This window comes from Oncorhynchus gorbuscha, linkage group LG18, assembly GCF_021184085.1.
Source record: "Oncorhynchus gorbuscha isolate QuinsamMale2020 ecotype Even-year linkage group LG18, OgorEven_v1.0, whole genome shotgun sequence".
Classification (NCBI taxonomy): Eukaryota; Metazoa; Chordata; class Actinopteri; order Salmoniformes; family Salmonidae; genus Oncorhynchus; species Oncorhynchus gorbuscha.
Genome location: NC_060190.1, coordinates 70,497,790 through 70,511,172, shown reverse-complemented (window position 1 = coordinate 70,511,172; position 13,383 = coordinate 70,497,790). Strand labels below are relative to the sequence as shown.

The 13,383-nt window shown below is 48.0% G+C and overlaps 1 protein-coding gene across 4 annotated transcripts in view; it reads right to left on the bottom strand.

The window, feature by feature from the left end:
• The window catches only part of LOC124003001 (rho guanine nucleotide exchange factor 3-like), a 137,967-nt gene that overhangs the window by 3,612 nt on the left and 120,972 nt on the right, over nucleotides 1-13,383 (bottom strand). For all 4 annotated transcript variants that reach the window (XM_046310891.1, XM_046310894.1, XM_046310893.1 and 1 more), the window contains 5 exons: nucleotides 11,473-11,569; nucleotides 11,204-11,280; nucleotides 6,944-7,201; nucleotides 5,702-5,872; nucleotides 1,763-1,949 (listed from right to left, as the gene is read on the bottom strand). In XM_046310891.1, coding sequence (XP_046166847.1) covers nucleotides 1,763-1,949; nucleotides 5,702-5,872; nucleotides 6,944-7,201; nucleotides 11,204-11,280; nucleotides 11,473-11,569 — 790 coding nt within the window. The remainder of the gene's footprint in view (nucleotides 1-1,762; nucleotides 1,950-5,701; nucleotides 5,873-6,943; nucleotides 7,202-11,203; nucleotides 11,281-11,472; nucleotides 11,570-13,383) is intronic.

Below are 13,383 nucleotides of genomic sequence, written 5' to 3'. Positions count from 1 at the left end.
CTAGTTATTATTAATAGGATAGGGGTGTCAGGCTCTAGTTATTATTAATGGATAGGGGTGTCAGGCTCTAGTTATTATTAATAGGATAGGGGTGTCAGGCTCTAGTTATTATTAATAGGATAGGGGTGTCAGGCTCTAGTTATTATTAATGGATAGGGGTGTCAGGCTCTAGTTATTATTAATGGATAGGGGTGTCAGGCTCTAGTTATTATTAATGGATAGGGGTGTCAGGCTCTAGTTATTATTAATGGATAGGGGTGTCAGGCTCTAGTTATTATTAATGGATAGGGGTGTCAGGCTCTAGTTATTATTAATAGGATAGGGGTGTCAGGCTCTAGTTATTATTAATGGATAGGGGTGTCAGGCTCTAGTTATTATTAATAGGATAGGGGTGTCAGGCTCTAGTTATTAATAATGGATAGGATAGGGATGTCAGGCTCTAGTTATTATTAATAGGATAGGGGTGTCAGGCTCTAGTTATTATTAATGGATAGGGGTGTCAGGCTCTAGTTATTATTAATGGATAGGGGTGTCAGGCTCTAGTTATTATTAATGGATAGGGGTGTCAGGCTCTAGTTATTATTAATAGGATAGGGGTGTCAGGCTCTAGTTATTATTAATGGATAGGGGTGTCAGGCTCTAGTTATTATTAATAGGATATGGGTGTCAGGCTCTAGTTATTATTAATGGATAGGGGTGTCAGGCTCTAGTTATTATTAATAGGATAGGGGTGTCAGGCTCTAGTTATTATTAATGGATAGGGATGTCAGGCTCTAGTTATTATTAGTAGGATAGGGATGTCAGGCTCTAGTTATTATTAATAGGATAGGGGTGTCAGGCTCTAGTTATTATTAATGGATAGGGGTGTCAGGCTCTAGTTATTATTAATGGATAGGGGTGTCAGGCTCTAGTTATTATTAATGGATAGGGGTGTCAGGCTCTAGTTATTATTAATAGGATAGGGGTGTCAGGCTCTAGTTATTATTAATGGATAGGGGTGTCAGGCTCTAGTTATTATTAATGGATAGGGGTGTCAGGCTCTAGTTATTATTAATAGGATAGGGGTGTCAGGCTCTAGTTATTATTAATGGATAGGGGTGTCAGGCTCTAGTTATTATTAATAGGATAGGGGTGTCAGGCTCTAGTTATTATTAATGGATAGGGGTGTCAGGCTCTAGTTATTATTAATAGGATAGGGGTGTCAGGCTCTAGTTATTATTAATGGATAGGGGTGTCAGGCTCTAGTTATTATTAATAGGATAGGGGTGTGTCACGTTCTGAGCTTTATTTCGTGTGTTTTGTATTTAGTTAGTATGGTCAGGGCGTGAGTTGGGTGGGCAGTCTATGTTTGTTTCTCTAGGTTTTGGGAATTTCTATGTATCGGCCTAGTATGGTTCTCAATCAGAGGCAGGTGTCATTAGTTGTCTCTGATTGAGAATCATACTTAGGTAGCCTGGGTTTCACTGTGTGTTTGTGGGTGATTGTTCCTGTCTCTGTGTTTGCACCAGATAGGACTGTTTTAGGTTTTCTCACGTTTGTTGTTTTTGTTAGTTATCTCATGTGTAGTTTTTTTATATATTAAAGAACATGAATAACCACCATGCTGCTTTTTGGTCCGCTTCTCTTTCACCAGAAAACCCTTACAGGGTGTCAGGCTCCAGTTATCGGCGGCCACAGTTGTTATCCACTAGGGATAAACCATAGAGATCCTATAATTCATATTCCAATGTTCTATATGTAATTCTATGGATGAAACACTCACTCCTCTCGTTGTTGCTGAAGGCCCCTCTGATGGAGCCCCCCAGACGGATCTCCCCGTCCTGCAGGTCCTCCCACTGCAGCTCTCTGACTGGGATGGGCTGGCGGTACAGCTGGTAGTGCAGCTGCTCGCTGTGGGTGATGGCCCTGGTTATGACCAGCACGTCCTGGAACAGGAACACATGCAGCTTCTGGAGAAAGAGGGGAAAGGAAGGCGTAAGGGTCTGCTGCTTTTTCCTTATTTAAAACATATTTATCCAGGTTACTCAATGGGATCTCATTAGAATATATTTATCAAGGGAGGGTCTGGAGGCAGCAGTAGTCAATAACAATAAATGCAATACACCATAACACAATACAATTCATAGCTACATTGGAAATAAGGTCATTGGACCAAACAGGGCCAGATATTTCAGCGGCAGGCCAACTACTCTCCGAAAATCAAACTCCTCAGACTAAAAAATAGAAGGAACAACACCAGCATGGGTGGTATCTTTACTTTAAACACACTCCAGTTTACATGCTCTATTTCATACACAAGTCTCAGAGATACTGTGGCCCATTTTCTTCCTTTCCATGTGATGAATGGCTTCATGAGCTGCCACTGCATGATCCATAAGAGAACTGAGAACTGGAGTAGGAAGGGATGATGTGTTCCTGTAACACTTCCACTGTTTGATTTAAGAGGACCAGTGTTTACTAAACACTGGGAGACTTACGGGAGTAGAGACAAAGAAGTTCTGTAATGTTGTAACAGACTTTAGCAGAGATGTGATGTAGAGGCACCCAGGGTTGTGTTGAGTAAGAATACAGTGAACCCTGACGATAGAACACCCACTAACAACACTCCATCAAATAGGGGTCGGTCTTCTCTCAACATTTACACTTTCACTTATAACAACTCTTTACCTTTCTGAGATACTGTTATAAGATGGTATAAGAAGGAGTCTAATGTAGAACACAAGCCGGTCATGGTTGAGCATAAAGGAACCGAACATCTGTTGCCAATGTGAGTACAGGCTCTGTGTGTCTGAATGAAGACCCTCAGGTTTCAATGGGCTGGTTTCGGTGAAACCAGCGTGACAAGAGGAAACAAGAGAAACTTCCATATGTTTGTATTTCTCTCTGTGTGTCAGTGTTCCTCCTTAAATAACAACACTTTACTGCAGATGGACAGAGACAAAGGCCATGTTAGGCGACTGTGAGTCACTCTGACCCGACCTCACCTAGATACTAACGACCTGTAGGCTTCTATTCCTCTCATATTAATAGTTGATAAAAACAAAAATGGGCAATAGAAAAATAGCTGAATGAATGTGCAGATCGTTAGTGTAATGGCTTTAGTCATTGTTCCGTATAATACATGTGGATTTATTGGTTGGTTGTTATAACACAATATGGTAATGTTTCACTGTTTTTCCTCTCCCGGACCTGAAAGGCTGTGAGTGCCTCCGCTTGGGTCAGTCATGGTGAGCTAGTGTAGCACAGCCTGATTAATAGCCTTCTGTCTCTCCTTTCCTGGGATTACTCCCTCTCTCCCTCCTTCTCTCCTTCCCTCTTTCCCCCTCCCACTCTCTCCATCCCTCTCCACACCACCACTACCCTGTCATTACTGCTGGGCTGAAGCAGGAGCGATGGTGGGAACTGAACCGTATCAAACCCAAACCACCAGTATGCTACTACTACCCCATGATGAATCGGGATATATACAACGTCTAACATCTAACGACACGTGACCAGGTGCTTCCAATTTGTACCATGCTGCACAAACATGGTGAACAAAACCCAAATTAAAGGCTTTGGTTGAAGGGAGGAGATGAAACGAATGTTACGGCCCCTCTCTCTGACTGACAGTCCACAACGTTATGTTTTTTCTTCACTTCGGCACCCAGAGCCCAATCATCTTCTCAGCATGTCACAAGATAATGTTTTTTTCTAAGCACACACTATGCACGTGATGATATGTTTCATTCTTTTATTTTTCACCTTTATTTAATTTATTTATATATTCTACCTTTATTTAACTAGGCATGTCAGTTAAGAACAAATTCTTATTTACAGTGACGGCCTACCATACCAAACCCTACCCTGGCCAAACCCTACCCCGGCCAAATCCTACTCCGGCCAAACCGTACCCCGGCCAAATCCTACCCCGGCCAAACCCTACCCCGGCCAAACCCTACCCCGGCCAAACCCTACCCCGGCCAAACCATACTCCGGCCAAACCCTACCCCGGCCAAACCCTACCCCGGCCAAACCCTACCCCGGCCAAAACCCTACCCCGGCCAAACCCTACCCCGGCCAAAACCCTACCCCGGCCAAAACCCTACCCCGGCCAAACCCTACCCCGGCCAAACCCTACCCCGGCCAAATCCTACTCCGGCCAAACCGTACCCAGGCCAAATCCTACCCCGGCCAAACCCTACCCCGAGCCAAACCCTACCCCGAGCCAAACCCTACCCCGAGCCAAACCATACTCCGGCCAAATCCTACCCCGGCCAGACCCTACCCCGGCCAAACCCTACCCCGGCCAAACCCTACTCCGGCCAAACCGTACCCAGGCCAAATCCTACCCCGGCCAAACCCTACCCCGGCCAACCCCTACCCCGGCCAAATCCTACCCCGAGCCAAACCCTACCCCGGCCAAACCCTACGCCGGCCAAATCCTACCCCGGCCAAACCCTACTCCGGCCAAACCCTACCCCGGCCAAAACCCTACCCCGGCCAAATCCCTACCCCGGCCAAACCCTACCCCGGCCAAACCCTACCCCGGCCAAATCCTACTCCGGCCATACCGTACCCAGGCCAAATCCTACCCCGACCAAATCCTACCACTGCCAAAACCCTACCCCGGCCAAATCCTACCCCGGCCTAACCATACCCCGGCCAAACCCTACCCCGGCCAAATCCTACTCCGGACAAACCCTACACCGTCCAAACCCTACTCCGGACAAACCCTACTCCGGACAAACCCTAACCCGGACAAACCCTACCCCGGCCAAATCCTACCCCGACCAAACCCTACCCCGGCCAAACCCTACCCCGACCAAATCCAAGCCCGGCCAAATCCTACCCCGGCCAAATCCTACCCCGACCAAATTCTACCCCGGCCAAACTCTACCCCGGCCAAACTCTACCCCGGCCAAATCCTACCCCGGCCAAACCCTACCCCGGCCAAATCCTACCCCGGCCAAACCCTACCCCGGCCAAATCCTACCCCGGCCAAACCCTACCCCGGCCAAATCCTACTCCGTACAAACCCTACCCCGGCCAAACCCTACCCCGGCCAAACCCTACCCCGGCCAAACCCTAACCCGGACAAAGTCTAGGCCAATTATGCACCGCCCTACGGGACTCCCAAACACGGCTGGGTGTGATACAGCCTGGAATTGAACCAGGGTCTGTAGTGACTCAGCGAGGACCTACAGGTGAACCAATGCTCTCAGAGCTGACCCCTGACCCCAGTAGACGTATTGATATGTGGTGACAGAGTGAGGTGATTTAGGGGTCATGGTTCCTTGTCTAGAATTCACCGTGCTGTGTTTGTTTGCCCTGTCGTGTCGTGTTTTCCTCATCACAGGTCTGTGTCTGGATTTAGAACCTGCTGTCATTCATATCTCTTTGTCCTCGTCATTTCGGTACAAACGTAAAACTGTGCCTCATTCAATGCTAAACAAATATCCTCAGCGTTGACCTTACTTACAGTACATTAGAAGGCGTACCTAGCAGTAGAGTGTTAGTATGCATTTGAACTCCCTGTCAGCAGATGTTGCCATGCCGTTTTACCGCTAAAGAGCTGCGACACTGAGTCGTGTTTGCATTGTGTTTGCATGACGAAAGCTACCTGTTATTGTAGGTTTTTATAGCTGTGTGGTGTAGCAGGTCTGCTGTGTGTTACACTCCAAAGCGTTAATAGTGATAGATGCTAGGCAGCTCTACTCACAGCGCCCCTGTTGTTCTTCAGTTCCCCGTGACAGCTGAGGATGTGGGAGCTGTCAATGAGCAGGTCTCTCTGCCTGTCTTCCAGATAGAGGAGACGCTCCTTATAGAAACGACACTCAGACTCACCCGTCTGGGTGTTGATCTCAGCCACGATGCTCTGGATCATGTTAATCTGGTGACAAGAAGAGGGAATGAAAAGTGTGATTTAAGTTTTTGTGTGTGTGTGTGTGTGTGGGTGGGGGGTGTTTAGTGGGGGTTGTGTGTGTGTGTGTGTGGGGGGGTGTTTAGTGGGGGTTGTGTGTGTGTGTGTGTGTGGGGGGGGGTGTTTAGTGGGGGTTGTGTGTGTGTGTGTGTGGGGGGGTGTTTAGTGGGGGTTGTGTGTGTGTGTGTGTGGGGGGGGTGTTAGTGGGGGTTGTGTGTGTGTGTGGGGGGGCGGTTTTAGTGGGGGTTGTGTGTGTGGGGGTGGTGTGTTCGGGGGGTTGGAGTGTGTGGGAGGGTTGTGAGTGTGGGGGGTATTAGTGGGGGTTTTGTGTGTGGGGGGGGTGTGTTCGGGGGGTTGTGTGTGGGGGGGTTGTGAGTGGGGGGTTTGTGTGTGTGTGTGTGGGGGGGGTGTTAGTGAGGGGTTGTGTGTGGAGGGGGTGTTAGTGAGGGGTGTGTGTGTGTGGAGGGGGTGTTAGTGAGGGGTTGTGTGTATGGAGTGGGAGGGGTGTTAGTGAGGGTTGTGTGTGTGGAGGGGGGTGTTAGTGAGGGGTTGTGTGTATGGAGGGGGTGTAGTGAGGGGTTGTGTGTATGGAGGGGGGTGTTAGTGAGGGGTTGTGTGTATGGAGGGGGGTGTTAGTGAGGGGTTGTGTGTGTGGGGGGGGTGGGGTTAGTGAGGGGTTGTGTGTATGGAGGGGGGGTGTTAGTGAGGGGTTGTGTGTATGGAGTGGGGGGGGTTAGTGAGGGGTTGTGTGTATGGAGTGGGGGGGGGTAGTGAGGGGTTGTGTGTATGGAGGGGGGGGGTTAGTGAGGGGTTGTGTGTATGGAGGGGGTGTTAGTGAGGGGTTGTGTGTATGGAGGGGGGGGTGTTAGTGAGGGGTTGTGTGTGTGGAGGGGGGGTGTTAGTGAGGTGTTGTGTGTATGGAGGGGGGGTTAGTGAGGGGTTGTGTGTATGGAGGGGGGGGGGAGGGGTTGTGTGTATGGAGGGGGTTAGTGAGGGGTTGTGTGTGTTTATACATTCATGTCTATCACCAGATCCACTCACTGCCTCATCCAGGTGTTGACGGTCCAGATGGTCGTTAGGTGTGTGTTTGAGGATCTCCCTGAGCAGCAGAGGGTATTTGACCAGACGGCTCCTGGGTATATCCAGGAAGTTCCACAGGTCCAGCTTCCTGCTAAAGGGCGACTCCAGGCAGCGCTGCAGGAAGTCATGTACCCGGTGATCCTGCTTCTTATGGTCCAGCAGAGCTTTGGCTGCCACCTGGTTACTGCAGTATGAGTTGTAGGAGTCCAGACATGGTAACTGGTGGAGGGAGGAGGGGGAGAGAGTGAGAGGGAGGGAGAGAGAGAGAGAGGTCAGTAATTGAGTTTCTCCTTCAGTCAAGTTAATATTTATTGCAGGATCTCTTATGCAGTGTGTATGTTCCATAATTATTCTTATTTATTTTTGAATTTGACCCCTTTTTCTCCCCAATTTCGTGGTAGCCAATTGTTTAGTAAGTACTATCTTGTCTCATCGCTACAACTCGGGAGAGACGAAGGTTGAAAGTCATGCGTCCTCCGATACACAACCCAACCAAGCCGCACTGCTTCTTAACACAGCGCACATCCAACCCGGAAGCCAGCCGCACCAATATGTTCGAGGAAACACCGTGCACCTGGCAACCTTGGTTTGCGAGCACTGCGCCCGGCCCGCCACAGGAGTCGCTGGTGCGCGATGAGACAAGGATATCCCTACCGGCCAACCCCTCCCTAACCCGGACGATGCTGTGCCAATTGTGCGTCGCCCCACGGACCTCCCTGTTGTTGTTACAACAGAGCCTGGGCGCGAACCCAGAGTCTCTGGTGGCACAGCTGGCGCTGCAGTACAGCGCCCATAATTATTTTTGAGGTTGGATGAAAAAACAAGTCTCACGGTTTTTGATATCTGATCAAATATTTCAGTTGTGCTCAGTTTTTATTTGCTAACTTTATTACTTTTCATTCCTTAAAGTCATCATCTCATCCTGCTCAGGCAGTAACATCCAGCCAGACAACTTTATCTCTGTTCTCCCCATACTGTACTGTCTTTAGTCATCCTATTTAGCTTGGCTAGCCTGCCTATTTAGCTAGGTTCGCCTGCCTATTTAGCTAGGTTAGCCTGCCTATTTAGCTTGGCTAGCCTGCCTATTTAGCTAGGCTAGGCTAGCCTGCCTATTTAGCTAGGCTAGCCTGCCTATTGGCTAGCCTGCCTATTTAGCTAGGCTAGCCTGCCTATTTAGCTAGGCTAGCCTGCCTATTGGCTAGCCTGCCTATTTAGCTAGGCTAGCCTGCCTATTTAGCTAGGCTAGCCTGCCTTTTGGCCATTCTCCGTAGCCGATGTGAGTAAAACCTTTAAACAGGTCAACATTCACAAGGCCACAGGGCCAGACGGATTACCAGGACTTGTAGTCAGAGCATGTGCTGACCAACTGGCAAGTATCTTCACTGACATTTTCTACCTGTCCCTGACCGAGTCTGTAATACCTACATGTTTCAAGCAGACCACCATAGTCCCTGTGCCCAAGAACGCCAAAGTAACCTGTCTAAATGACTATGTACCTGTAGCACTCACGTCTGTGGCTATGAAGTGCTTTGAAAGGCTGGTCATGGCTCACATCAACACCATCATCCCAGGAAACCCTAGACCCACTCCAATTCACATACCGCCCCAACAGAACCACAGATGACGCAATCTCTATTACCCTCCACACTGCCCTTTCCCTCCTGGACAAAAGGAACACCTTAAGTGAGAATGCTGTTCATTGACTACAGCTCAGCGTTCAACACCATAATGCCCTCAAAGCTCATCAATAAGATAAGAACCCTGGGATTAAACACCTCCCTCTGCAACTGGATTCTGGACTTCCTGACAGCCGCCCCCAGGTGGTGAGGGTAGGTAACAACACATCTGCCACATGGATCCTCAACACGGAGGCCCCTTAGGAGTGCGTGCTTAGTACCCTCCTGTACTCCCTGTTCACCCATAACTGCGTGGCCAAGCATACTCCAACACCATCATTAAGTTTGCCAACGACACGATGGTGGTGGGCCTGTTCACCAACAACGAGACAGTCTATAGGGAGGAGGTCAGAGACCTGGCCGTGTGGTACCACGTGATCAAGACAAAGGAGATGATCGTGGACTACAGGAAAAGGAGGGCAGAGCATGTCCCCATTCACATCGACGGAGCTGTAGTGGAGCAGGTACAAGATCCTTGGTGTCCACATCACCAACAAACTATCATGGTCCCAAGACAGCTGTAAAGAGGGCACAACAATGCCTATTCCCCTCAATGCCACCCAGGAACTCTATACCAGGCCGTGGGAGAGGAAGGCCCTAAAAATGGTCAAAGACTCCAGCCACTGTAGTCATAGAATGTTGTCTTTTTCTGCAAGGCAGGCGGTACAGGAGAACATGGTCCAGGATCCAAAGGCTTCGACCCCCAAGCCATAAGACTGTAGAACAGTTAAATGGCTACCCGGACTATTTGCATTGACCCCCCCCACCCCCCGCCTATTTTTACACTGATGCTACTCTCTGTTTATTATCTATGCGTAGTCACTTTACCCTGACCTACATGTACATAGTACCTCAATTACCTCGACTAACTGGTGCCCCCACACATTGATTCTGTTTTGGTACCCCCCTGTATAGAGCAGCTATTGTTATTTTACTGCTGCTCTTTAATTATCGTTACTTTTATTTCTTACTTTTTTGGGGGTTTATTTTCATAAAACTGGTTGGTTAAGGGCTTGTAAAGTAAGCATTTCCCTGTAAGGTCTACTACACTTGTTGTATTCTGCGCATGTGACAAATAACATTTGATTTGATTTGAGTTCTAGCTCTGTGTAGGTCTACCATCCAACAAGTCTCTGTGTAGGTCTACCATACAACAAGTCTCTGTGTAGGTCTACCATACAACAAGTCTCTGTGTAGGTCTACCACACAACAAGTCTCTGTGTAGGTCTCTGTGTAGGTCTACCAGTCTCTTCATCTTTAAATGGAGCGCCAGATCTATTCAATATATATACTGTACCTGGTCTACATCACATTGAACACTATAGGAATGTCACTGAGCTGGTGCAGTCAGAACCAGAACAATGGCACAGTGTTAATGTAACCGATAGATAACTGAAGGCCTAAACCAGGTCATCTACCATGGAAATGAAGTGGACTTGGGAAACATGTACTCTATTATACAACCACATTGACATCTTTCTACAGTGGAATGGAGTTCAGAAGAGAGGTGGGACTAAGGCAAGTAAACAGCTGAGAAGCAGAGGAGGCTCTCCGCGTTCCCGTCAAGCATGCATTGTTTTCCTCCATAACTACCTAGTGTAAACAGGAAGTAGGGATGGAGGGATGGTAGAGGAGCTGCTCAGCATCCTTACACTAACAAACAGCCCTGGACACACTAACACACTTCACAAAACAGCAGAACTAGCCTGGTTCCAGCTCACTGTCCAGCTAAAGTGTTACTGCTCGTATTGTGAGGAAGTTATCGTTTCATGTTAGTTAAGAGCTTTGATTTGAACCTCCACACAGGGTAACCCGACTTCACACCAATAGAAGTTTCTCTGGGTCATCAACAGCTACGGTTGTTGTGTGAACCCCTGAGGTCAACTGACCGAGCTCTGAGTACACACACACACACACACACACACACACACACACACACACACACACACACACACACACACACACACACACACACACACACACACACACACACACACACACACACACACACACACACACACACACACACAGAGAGAGAGATAATTAGCAATCAAAAAATAACTAGGTCAAAAGGTCCTTAAGACACAGGGGATGAATCTGTTTTTATAAGATAGCTCCATTATGGAAAACAAACATCTCAGGCTGCCTCGTAAACTAGCTGTTTTGGGGTTCTGGATGGCTGAAGTCCTTCCTCAGAAACGTTTCAAGTAAATTGATGGCATTATAACATCAGGGGGATGAATGGTCTTACCCAGTCCACTAGCATTATAACAGCATTATAACATCAGGGGGATGAATGGTCTTACCCAGTCCACTAGCATTATAACAGCATTATAACATCAGGGGTCTTACCCAGTCCACTAGCATTATAACAGCATTATAACATCAGGGGTCTTACCCAGTCCACTAGCATTATAACAGCATTATAACATCAGGGGTCTTACCCAGTCCACTAGCATTATAACAGCATTATAACATCAGGGGGATGAATGGTCTTACCCAGTCCACTAGCATTATAACAGCATTATAACATCAGGGGTCTTACCCAGTCCACTAGAATGTGTCCCACAGTTTCTGTAGAGCCGTCTGGTTTCCTGGCCTCTCGCAATCGACTCAGCAGATCTGAGGGATGAGAGGGAGGAGAGGTCTCAGCCTCTGTCTAGGTGTAAGAACTATGCGCGTGCGTGTGCGTGTGTGCGTGCGTGTGTGCGTGCGTGACTCTGTGTGTAATGGCTTCTGTGTTTGTGTGAGCAACTGTGTTTCCTTGCAATTCCCTATCCTGTGGTTCTACACGTTGCAAGCTTCCATTCTCACCTTCATGCAACGGAATGAGGGAGTCCAGGGTTCCGAAGATCTGGGTGAGTTCATGCTCTGTCATAATGGACAGCTTCAGCATGGGGTCATGGTACGCCTGCAGGTACGGAGAGAGGAGAACGCTTCAATTAAAACAGGAACAATGAAACCAAACTCGATTAATCCCCTTATATTACTCATTATGTGCTTCATTAAAACACGCTTTAGAAGCATTGAAAGCGGAATCAAGCGTGTCCTCTAATGATGGAAAACAAAACTTGGGGTTTTGGCATGTTAATTGGTAGCGTGTGGTGTGGACATCTACAAGTGGTTGACCCAGATAAGTTAGTTGAGTCAAGCGTAGATGGATCATATAAACTTCACACCCAATGTAAGTAAAACAACAGCACTAAGAAAGGTAACTGACGTCAAATGGGACACGTCCAGAAGATATTAAAGATATTTTCAGAAACCGTATTGGACATAAATAATCTAAACATCTGTTGGTGTCTTGTGGGCATGTTTCAGACAGGCCTTCTAATTTTAACTGTTAAAACTGCCAAGTGATATAGCACTCGATCCCCTCTAGGACTGAGTTTAAGCCTGGGAGAGTGGAACAGATCTCCAGGAGCACACAGAGAGAGACAGAGAGACAGAGAGAGAGACAGATGGCAGAGAGAGTGGGCAGAGAGAGAGAGAGAAAGAGAGAGAGACAGAGGGCAGAAAGAGAGAGAAAGAGAGAGAGACAGATGGCAGAGAGAGTGTGCAGAGAGAGAGAGAGAGAGAAAGTGAGAGAGAGAGAGAGACAGATGGCAGAAAGAGAGAGAGAGAGAGAGAGAGAGAGAGAGAGAGAGACATGGACAGATGGCAGAGAGAGTGGGCAGAGAGAGAGAGAGAAAGAGAGAGAGACAGAGGGCAGAAAGAGAGAGAAAGAGAGAGAGACAGATGGCAGAGAGAGTGTGCAGAGAGAGAGAGAGAAAGAGAGAGAGAGAGAGACAGATGGCAGAAAGAGAGAGAGAGAGAGACAGAGACAGAGACAGATGGAAGAGAGAGTGGGCAGAGAGAGTGATAGAGAGAGAGAGAGGGCAGAAAGAGAGAGCGAGAGAGAGAGAAAGAGACAGAGGGCAGATAGAGAGATAGAGAGAGAGACAGACAGAGAGAGAGAGAGACAGAGGGCAGAGAGAGAGAGAGTAAGATGGCAGAGAGAGAGAGAGAGAGTAAGATGGCAGAGAGAGAGAGAGAGAGTAAGATGGCAGAGAGAGAGAGAGAGAGAGTAAAATGGCAGAGAGAGAGAGTAAGATGGCAGAGAGAGTAAGATGGCAGAGAGAGAGAGAGAGTAAGATGGCAGAGAGAGTAAGATGGCAGAGAGAGTAAGATGGCAGAGAGAGAGTAAGATGGCAGAGAGAGAGAGTAAGATGGCAGAGAGAGAGAGAGTAAGATGGCAGAGAAAGAGAGGGGGGAGAGAGGGTGAGTAAGATTGCAGAGAGAGAGAGAGAGGGTGAGTAAGATTGCAGAGAGAGAGAGAGTAAGATGGCAGAGAGAGTAAGATGGCAGAGAGAGAGAGTAAGATGACAGAGAGAGTAAGATGGCAGAGAGAGAGAGTAAGATGGCAGAGAGAGAGAGAGAGGGGGAGAGAGGGTGAGTAAGATTGCAGAGAGAGAGAGAGTAAGATGGCAGAGAGAGAGAGTAAGATGGCAGAGAGAGAGAAAGATTGCAGAGAGAGAGAGAGAGTAAGATGGTAGAGAGAGAGTAAGATGGCAGAGAGAGAGAGTAAGATGGCAGAGAGAGTAAGATGGCAGAGAGAGAGAGAGTAAAATGGCAGAGAGAAAGATGGCAGAGAGAGAGAGAGTAAGATGGCAGAGAGAGAGAGAGTAAGATGGCAGAGAGAGTAAGATGGCAGAGAGAGAGAGAGTAAAATGGCAGAGAGAGAGA